The sequence below is a fragment of the Vicugna pacos genome, chromosome 9 (assembly GCF_048564905.1).
Source record: "Vicugna pacos chromosome 9, VicPac4, whole genome shotgun sequence".
In the NCBI taxonomy this organism is placed as follows: domain Eukaryota; kingdom Metazoa; phylum Chordata; class Mammalia; order Artiodactyla; family Camelidae; genus Vicugna; species Vicugna pacos.
The window spans coordinates 42,471,134-42,481,316 of NC_132995.1; the positions used below are offsets into that span (position 1 = coordinate 42,471,134).

General features: G+C 41.1%; 1 protein-coding gene across 1 annotated transcript; it reads right to left on the reverse strand.

Moving 5' to 3' along the window:
• Positions 1 to 567: 567 nt before the first annotated feature.
• PSMD7 (proteasome 26S subunit, non-ATPase 7) lies at positions 568 to 9,082 on the reverse strand. The gene is made up of 7 exons (XM_006203756.4): positions 8,885 to 9,082; positions 6,676 to 6,767; positions 5,698 to 5,790; positions 4,900 to 4,997; positions 4,242 to 4,322; positions 2,238 to 2,329; positions 568 to 1,519 (listed from the first exon to the last, which is right to left on the reverse strand). Exons 1-7 carry the CDS (start codon positions 8,956 to 8,958, stop codon positions 1,075 to 1,077), a joined length of 975 nt encoding a protein of 324 aa, XP_006203818.1. The 5' UTR covers positions 8,959 to 9,082; the 3' UTR covers positions 568 to 1,074.
• Between the last annotated feature and the right edge of the window lie 1,101 nt (positions 9,083 to 10,183).

Sequence of the window (10,183 nt, forward strand, 5' to 3'; positions counted from 1 at the left end):
CCAAAATTTCCCCTAACTAGTTCTTTGGCAGGCAGGTAGGTGGATTGAAAATGGATGCATCTGGTAACTTTGAGGCATTGTAACATTATGAAGTGGCCTCTGGGATTTAACTGACTTAGTTTTTATTCTATGTTATTACATTGTTAAATGTGTGAACATTGGTAGTCCATATCGTACATTAGAGAACTCTTAGGGAGGTTCCAATATCCAAGTGGATAAAGATTAAGTACCTTGAACACTTACTTTGGGGAAACCTGGTTCTATCCCCGCTAAACTTGTGGTCTGATGTACTTAGACCAACTGCAGAATAAGTGAATGTGTCTCTTATGAAAAACTGCTCTAAGAACTTCTTCACAGATGAAGAATCTGAGGCATTAACCAGGACCCAGGTCTTCTGGGCTTAGTTGAGAGTTCTCACTACAGCTGTCTGTTTTAAAAGGAATGAGACTTTCATAAAAGATTCCAAATCTAAGATAATTCTCAAGGCAGCTTCAATTGAAGACTGTCTCAACTGCTTCTGAAAACAATGGATCGCCACTCCCAGTCAAAAACGACTAGAACACGGACTTAAAAACCAAGCCATTTAATTGTGTCTTTGAAGGTAAATATATTGAGCTGGAGCCCAAGCCCCAAGAATGCCAGAGCGATGTGTCTGAGAGGTCCCGTGGGGTGGTACTCTCGAGTCCAGAGGGTCAGACCTCAAGGTGTCCCAAGGTAGACAACTTATGAAATTTGTGCATTCCATCCTGCACTTTTGCAGACTGCCAGAAACAGATCCCAAGTCTTTTGAGATGGGGAAAATTCAACTCCTGGTTTTATAGGTAAGAGAATGAAGAGTACCAAAAATGTTACATTTACTTGTCTTCTCTTTTCTCACATAGAGTGAGGCCTGAGCTATCACATCCCCACCTCACAGCAGCCTAAGCTGCAGTTTAGGTACAAGATTAGTCCCTCTATCCAGAGAGCTCTCATCAGTACAGCTTTTTAACAAGCGCTTACAGTGAAAAGAACCCTCTGGTGGCACACTGAGTTAGTTTATAAGATTTTAATTTACAAATTAAAAAGCTACATGTTTTACTTTTTCTCCTTTTTCTCTTCTTTCTTTATATCACTCTTTTCCTTATCTTTCTCTTTCTCTTTGTCATCTTTTCTATCTTTCTTGCTGTCTTCTTTTTCCTGCCCTTCTTTCTTCTCTGCATCCCGGTTGGCAATCTTGTTGTTGATGAGGTTGTGCAAGGCGACCACGGAACGGATCAGTGAGGCCAAATACACCACCACCATCTGGTCGTTGGTCTTCAGGTAGAAGGCCTTGACAAACTCCTGCAGGCTCACATCTGGCAGCAGGTTGAAGACGTCCTGCAGCTGGTAGATGATCTGGTGGTTGATGGGCAGCTTGCCCGTGGCCACTTTCTCCAGGTAGCTCCTGATATCCAGAAGCTTAGAGTTGAGTCCCTTCAAACCATGGACCTGGTTTGTGATTCGCTGGGAAAGAGTGCCCACTGTAGTGTCTTTGATGTCTCTGTAGTAACCCATGAGAAAGGCAGGAAAACACATCAGTGTATTATCACACAGTTTCTCACATTCTAAGAAAACACCCAGTTTTCCAAAAGAAAAATGTTACTTCTCCATATGATTAAGATTTGAGTGTAAACTGTCTTAATTTTGTTTTTATTTGGAGGCATGTACTTTGTCTTTCTCATCACAGGGCATTTTTCAAAAGAAAAAGAACTAAAATGAAGCCATTTTCACTCTGGAAAAAAAAAAAAAAACAGGCTCTCTACTTGAACTTCTCTGTTCCTAAAAAGGGTGGCATTTTCTCCACCTGCATCTACAATGTTGTAAGAAGCTTTTATATCAGTTAGCAGTAACTTTTTGAACTGGAAGGAATCTTATTCTTTGAGAACATCTCTGACCCTTTCACGTAAGTCAGGGTTATGTAAGTGGAGTATTTTAAAATAAAACCCACCCCAAGATGCAGGAAACTGGTTAGCTACATTCACTGAAAAGGACGTACGTTGGAAGAGCACTTGCTTGCTTTTATTTTTCACATCTGTTCCTGTCACTGTCAGCATGACAGCTTCCGGACAAGGCGTGCTGCCCAAAGTCGTAAGTCGTAACTCAGGACACTTTAGGGATGATCCGGGACGAGAACCCGAGCCTCTGTACTCCTGACATGGCTGTCTTCCCTACACCGAACAGCCCCTTGGGCTGCTTCTGATTCTGATGCTAAGTCTCACCGTAACAAGTGTTCCACTCCAACTTCCTCGGCTTCCTCTGCTCCAATTTCACTGGTCACATGCTCAAATGTTTTTGAGGTTGGGGTTCCATCCTGGGAGAGGAGACTTAATTAGTCATTTACTTACAAATGAACAAACTGGCACATGTTCATTTTCACGCCTTGATTCTTCTGCTTTTAAGTCAAATCACTTTGTAGGTGCATTATTGTGTTTTCCATGGCAAAGGTGGGTAAAGTTTGCTTTGAAAGCTTAGTCTTCTAAGCTAAAGTCCCAGTGATCCTGCTCAGTGATGAGCTGTGCTGGGGCATCATCATTAGCTTGTTTCTGAGAACAATCCTGATATTCTGTCAAGCCTGCAGCAGGGATGGACACTTAGGGAAGTCTCGGTTAGGCTGAATTTTATGGACTATAATAGTTCATTCAAAAATAGGCAATAAACAGAATATCTGTACTTGAGGCAAGCTCATGTGAGAAAATGTAACTTTTAACCATCTATTGTCCCTTAGATCAAATGATTACAGCACCATAACAACGTAGTCAGAATAATTGACTTGCTGGTGGCTGGAATTAATCAAGGAACCCATTAGTGGATGTGGTTCACTGTATTACCTAGTGACCTCTTGATGGGACTCAGGAGAAACTTCTCAGATCTTGTGCCAGAAGAGGCTGTATATTGCCTGTAAAGTCTGTAAAACGTCTGCAAGGCAGGGCAGCATAGCAGTGAGCGCACAGACTTTAGCCAGACTGCTTAGGTTCAAAGCCTGGCTCTGCCATGAATGTAATAAGGGAGCTGTGAGACCTTGGGAAAGTCACTTCACTTAAACAAGTAGTATAAACATTAGCTGCTATTATTTTAGCCAGGACAGTAATGAATCCTGCAATGGCATTTTCTTCTTGGCTTTGTATGCTACGATGGTCAGAGCCTTTAACAATCTTGCAGGACTTCATGGAGTGTCTTTTCAGGTACTATTTTTTCCTTGGCTTCATCTTATGACTGTTACATCCCCTCTGCCATGTTTCATTGCTGTGTGTGTGTGTGTGTGCATGCTTGCATATGTGTGTGTAAGAACAGCTTCAAATCCCTTTTTGAAAGAAGCAGGGAAAAATTTAACTTAAAACAACTGTATCAAGACCAGGGATGAAAGCCTTACTGCAACTAGGCAACAATTTGGATCTAGACTCTCTGGTAGCAAGGCAAAGAGAAACAGGAGGCTAGAGCTCAGTGCAAGGAACATTGGTAGGGAGCTAACTTAAAATAGCCTTTTCCAGATTTTAAAACTGAATATATGGATAACTGTAAGGAAGAAAGACAGCCTTCAATCTATCCCTCCAACTTTTGACTTTGGAAATTCACGACTGAACTCTTTGTACACCCTAAGTGCAAATATTTTATGCTCCCAACAAAACTCATGTACAGTTTCACATCAAATCCTATCCTAGAATTTGAGTTCAATTTTCCTGGAAAAATAGAGAAAAGCCACTCTGGCAGCTCTTCATGTCTATACCCAAGGCACAAGCTCATGGACACAGAGCAGGTGATGAATGCCATGGAGCTGACTGTTCAGGTGTCGAGTCACATAGACAGGTCTTGCCATCGAGCTCCTGGCAGCTCTGACTTACTCTATTTGAAAACCTAGGATCTAGTCTATAGGGACCAGAAATCTTTAAGGAGAAGACTGTCACAGGAGGGACCAACAGTGGAAACTATACTAGATTAAAACAAGCTCACCAGGCTCTGCATTCACTTTACTGAGACCATCTCTGGGCAGTCATTTGACTGCTTTCAACTCCATCTGTAAAAGCCTCAATTTCACTTGTAAAAAGGGGCTTTAGATTTCTTTGGTCCTCTCTATACCTAAAACTTGGTGATATCAAACTGTTGACAGAAGTCAACAAGCTTTTCTTTGTTACAAAGTATCTGTTGACTTGAAAATGGGGGGAAAAAACCCAACGGCCCAAAAAGTAGCGAATCTATTCTCCTAGGTTCACAGCAAGATGACTTACATCATGAACTTCTTCCACTGAAATATATGCTTCCGTGGGCAGTCCCAGGTCCTTTGGTTTCACGTCTATAATGACCAATACCTGGCATAAAAAAACATCTCAGCAGACCATCTCACATTGAACACATAAGGAATAATTGCAGCCATTCTGATGGTAACGATTACTGAAGCTTTTTCATTCATTTTCCAGATGCGAGCCAGAATTTTCACAAAAAAAAGACTGTACATTTCAAATTATCGTATCATTTGCTCTGCTCTTCAACCCCATCCATTAACAAGCTGAGTAGTAGTACAGTGGGTTACCAAGCAGAAGGAAATTACAGTCAATACAGCCAACATTTTAATCCCAACCCCATACTTAAAAGACCTTCCTAACCACTCTGAATCTCACTTTTCTCATTGTAAAGAAGATAACAACCTCGTATAGTTATTGAGAGGATTAAGGAAGATAATCATATACCTGGCACTTAGCAGATGTTTACTATAATTTACTAAATCCATTGGGTTACTGTATACTACACATAACACTGCAAATTAACACAGGAAGCTTACAGAGAAAAAGTGGTGAAATGATTCATTACCCAAATCCTTCCTAGAATGCACTTTTACTTGAGTTAGCTGGCAAAGACTATCAGTCAAGAGTTTTAGAGTACACTTACTGAGTTAGGGCAGTATCGTTTCATGAGTTCGTTGATGGCGATGTCATTCTTGTGTAGTTTAGGGCCTGTGTGGTACCACCCAACTATTCTTTCTCTGGCTGGGAAGGAAAATATTAGTGAGTTTGAATTGTTACCTAAAGATCTATATAATTCACTCAAAAAGGGTAAGAACTACAGTAGTTATGTTCCGTACCTTTTTCAAAAATTCTAGACATCTAAACCTTGACATACTCATGAAATCTAAAACTCAAATAACAGATTCTCAGAAAAAAAGCAGTGAGGGAAATCCAGAGACATCCGTATCTCAGACTAGTTTAGGAGATCAGTCATACATGAAACAACTAGAAAACAATTCCAAGGCAATATATAAACAAATGCAAGTTCATGTCACATAGATTGCAACTGTGAATGCTGTGGGAATACTCATTTCCAAAGCAATGTGGTTGCTGTAATGAAATAAAATGAAAATGGAACAGAAAGAGATATTTACCCTAGTGGTACTAAAACTCTGGGGGCAGGTGGATTTTATTTGATCATTCTTTGCTTTTCTGCTGCAGAGAGCTGGCTTTCTCCCCTGAAACCTAGGTGGTCTAGCTGGCCTTAAATTGTTACTCTAGTTTCTCATTTATTCTATTTCATTCCTTTCCTACTATTAGTCATAGTTTAGCTAAGTGAAAGGGCCTTTGACATTAAACAGAAAAAAGCAAATACTTAGAAAAGGCATCAGGAGCATGCATGAGCATTTACACACACATACACACACACGCACACACACATCAATGCCATAATGCCACCTACCATTGACCTTCTTAAACATTCCATACATGTTTTCCAAATAATCATGGTCTAAAAACCAGACAGAATCATCTTTGTCGTCTTCATCAAAAGGGACTAAAAGGAAAAAAAAAACAGTTTAGGGTGCTGGACAGAACTCTAAGGAGTTCACATTCCTTATACAACTGTGAACTCCAAGGCCAGATCTAATCCATGTGTTTGGTTTGTCTGACATAGTATTAAAATTATTTTTGAGTTGCTTTATTAAAACCTGGGAGATTTCACATACAAATCCAGACTTCCAGGTTCTCTTGAAAAACTGGAAGGTCCAGCAATAACTGGCTATAGCCAGAGGCCACCTCCTTTGAAAAGGACACATGTCCTTCAGTTTGCTAAAAGCTCTATCACTTCCTAATACTTCCCATCTGGCAAATTACATTACTGCCTGATCCTTTTAGATACTGGAGTTAGGGATCTCTAGTCTAGTGGACATGCCAGCAATTATTCTGTTCTTTATTATTGTTGCTTTAATCATTAAATATATGGATACCTTCTTGTAAAGATTCATGAAACAGAGTGAAAAATAAGGTCTTTAGCTCCCCCTTGCCTACCCATAACTACGGTTAACAGTTCAGTGCAGGGGTTTGCAAACTCTATTAGCTGCCTATTTTAATTGTTTTAATATAACACAGCTATTCGTTTGTCTACATACTGTCCACAGTTGCTTTCCTGCTACATTGGCAGAGCTGAACAGTTGCAGTGGAAACCGTATGGCCTAAAAGTTTAAAACACTGACTATTCAGTTCAGTGCGTGGCTTTCAGCCTCCCTTTTCTTCACTTAAGCAATTCTGAAATAGAATCTCTTGGTTGTAGTAAAAAATGGAGATCACGGAAATTTCTTTCTTTTTAAAAGTTAACTGACATTTTAACCATACTCAGAAAAATATAAAATTTGTCTATTTTTTTAAAAACTGAGGTATAATTTACAAATTTTTCTTTTACCTGCAAAACTGTTGGATACATCGAGTACTTTCTTTTGCCATGACCCCAAAAGCACACCAACAACACGCTTCTGGTTTCCAACCTTGCCTATTCTGAATGAGAAAACAGAAGGTCAGTCTGGATAGGTATGGACAGAAATGGACCCAACAATAAGATACTCAACGGGAAACATCAATGGTACAGATACAATTTAGCTTAGCTGGGAACTAATCCCACTAAGCAAATGTTAATAGGTTAGTCCTTAATAATTAAGTTCTAATAAATATGATGGGTAATTCATGAACTTTGTACACTGGCAGTTTTGCTCACTGTTGACTGAAAAGTAATACATGCTTGGGAAAAGATCTCAAACTTTATAGAAATTTTAAATGGGGAAAATGAAAAATCCCCGGATCTCAAGGTTTTAAGTTATATGGTTGGTGTCTGAAAACACACTTAAGTTATATTACCACACTTAATTTTTTTTTCCTTTGCAGCTTACCTTTCTTTCTCTTTTAAACTTTCCCCATCTTCTCTAGCCTCAAAATCTTTTCAGGGATTAAGATGCTGAAGTATAACCAGTTTTATGCCAGCTTGCAAATGTTCTCTGTAACATCTATTGTGTCAACAAGTCCCACTAGATGTTATCATTCTTTGTACTGTCTAGGGGCTCAGAAAATGATTCTCACCCGGAGGTATGTGTGTGCCATTTATGGTTTCTCTGAATGGCTTAATTACACAGAAGCTGGAAGTGAGCTGGTGACTAAGCGTACTGGGAGGAGTGCTCAATGAGTGAGGAAGATTACTTTAGAATTTCTATCTCCCTATCAAAGCTCCTCAGTGACTTTGTGCTAAGGAGCTACAAGTAGTTCAATTATACAATCTCATTTCATTGGTCTTCATGTAGGATTCTCCTTTAAACACGAGCAAATGTGACATACAGAAACAATACAATTCTATGTTCAAAGGAAAGACAAAGCCACTGTGAAATGAACTACAATTGCTTAAAGTTGTGGCTTTCACACTGATTTATCTGTATTTATCTAAACCTATGGTTTGGCAAATTTATAAATACTATATTTAGGGTTTGGATCAAACAAAATTAAGGATTCTGTATTCTGGTGGTTCTGATGTTTTTGAAAATCACCATTCAAAGGAAACTTCCAAACTCATGGGCTTTTCTTTTGGTCTACAAAAATCCATTTGTGCTTTTAAAAACCCTACAATTGTTATCTGACACAGCAACTTGCATTGTCTGCTGTACTACGCTCTTAACAAGTGTTGAACTTACTGAATATAACTGAAATGATGCCTGCCCCCTCAGCACCTCCACTAATGGGAGAAAAATAGTAATTATTGTACAGCTCACATATACTGTTAGGTTAAGGGTCCTACAAAACAGTGGAACTTAACTGGGGGCCCTAAACCTCACAGAAATCTTGAGTTTGTTTTTGGCTCTGGTTCAGTTAGGAGTTGAACAAAGCAAGTAGCAAGAGAATGGACACAGCAACTATGGCTTTACAGCAGATGCTCCCAACTGGTTCTTTACAATTTTCCAATTCAAGTAATTATCGCGTAAAACTTATGAACACGTGTATCAGGTCCAGCAGGAGGAACAGCTCAAAAACAAGCAAGCGAAGTCGGAAGAAACATCTCTGGGATGATTTATGATCTTACTCATTAATGCTAAAATCTCCTAGTCTCATTTTAAAAGAAAATCTTTACAACTCATCTACGTTTTAAGGTATCGTCAAACCAGATTCCCACTTCGAAACTTTCACAAGTTAAAGCCACAGGTCTTCCAGGGAGCCCTTCGGGGCGCTGAGACCAGAATTTCGGTGACAACCTTCCTAGGTAAAAAAGGCGAGTCTGAAGGGCTTTCCCACGAGACATCAAGTCTTTTAAGCGAAACGGGGCGGACGAGGTGATAGATGGGCATGAAGCCTGGGGATCAGGGCCAAAAGGAACCTTGGTTCCCATACTCTGGCATCGTACGGACTGGGTAAAAGGAACGAGCAGCCTAGTTCCTGGAGTGCCGGCTGGGGGTCGGGAGGGACGATGCCGGGTGACTTGGGCTTCGTGAAAGGAGATTGGTCTGGGCCCCTCGGAGACTCAGATCCTACCCCGGTCCATCAGCGCCCCGCGGCCGCCGCGCCGTCCCCAGCGCGCCCGTGACTCAGCAGCGGCGGCGCCGCGGATCCCGGTAGGCCGCCCCATGCCGCCCGCTCACCGGTTGAAATGATCCACCACACTGAGCAGCACCAGGGGGTGGACCACCACTTTCTGCACCGCCAGCTCCGGCATCGCGAAACACGCCGCCCGCCAGGCCCTGTTCCCTGCGACCCGCAAACACGGGCAACCTGAGGAGCGACGACTCTCTGGGATCCTCCAGGCCCGGCTCCTCCTCTTCCGGCCGGGCCGCCGCCGCGCGGCCCCTTCTTCCGCTCCCAGAATGCCGCGCGCGCCGGCCCCGACTGTCGCTCCCGTCGCCACTGTGAGGAGAGCAAGTGCCCTGAAAGGCGGGACCCGCCTCGGCTGACTGACTGCGGGTTTCCCAGGTCTTGAAAGCTAACGGGATTCTGGAGACTGATAAAGGTTGACCTCCTGGTGTTTGGCCTGTACCGTCACCCGCGGAGGCTTTATGCCTCAGTGCCTTCCTAGCTGTCCGCCCCCCCCGCCCCCACCTGAAGACTAGAGAAAATACTGAGAAAAAATGTAAATAGTAGTAACTAATATTTCCACCATTCAAAAAATGTTCACCTTTGCTTCCAGTCAGAATCCTCCAGAACTTCTTAGAGGAACTAGCTTTTTTAAAAAATTTTTTTTTTATTTTTTAGAGGAACTAACTTTAAATATCTAGCATTAGGGCATGCTTTTACAGTAGGTTTGGTAATTTATCTCATTATCGTCATTTTATTGTCAGGGAATCTTTACTGTGGACACTTAGCAAATAATCTACCCGTCTGTGTTTTCTACCTGTCTTTATATTACTAAGGGCTAGAAGAATGCAATTTGTGCCTAGAGTCAGATCATTCAGGTTGATTTTCAAATAAAAAAGTTGAAGAAAAAATGAAAAGCAGTAAGGAAATACGTTTTCTCATTTAGCTGGGAAAGAGAAAAAAGAGCACTAAAAGGGGAAACTTTAGAGACGAGGACTTAAGCTTATTTGCAGAAGGAGGCAAATGACTTAAAATTCATACAAGTTTATATTTCTGTCTGACTTTAAGTTGCTGTTATTTAAACAAAAACAATTCTTCACCAGCTTGAATTGTTTAGTTACTGTTTATCCTGTCTTTAAACACCTTTTACCTTCTATCACTAGAGGATCTGACCTCTCTGAAGAATGACCAAGTGACTTTTGCTCTGAATCTTAGCCTCTTTCCAGTATAACCAGGGGGCTTTTGATATTCTTTCTGGGTCTTACCCATCACTTTCTTCATATACTCTTCTTACTATTGGGAACACTCTGGATTTTCCTCATTTCTTTTAATATTTGTGATTTGGCTATCAGAAGATTGCTGCTACTTCT

Excerpts from the sequence above, each read along its gene's own strand:
- PSMD7 (XM_006203756.4), bottom strand. The coding sequence starts at position 8,958 with ATGCCGGAGCTGGCGGTGCAGAAAGTGGTGGTCCACCCCCTGGTGCTG. Across the intron at positions 2,330-4,241 it reads CAGTGGAAGAAGTTCATGAT|GATGGAACCCCAACCTCAAA; the intron begins GTAAGTCATCTT and ends CTCCTCTCCCAG. Across the intron at positions 1,520-2,237 it reads GGAGTGGAACACTTGTTACG|AGACATCAAAGACACTACAG; the intron begins GTGAGACTTAGC and ends GGGTTACTACAG.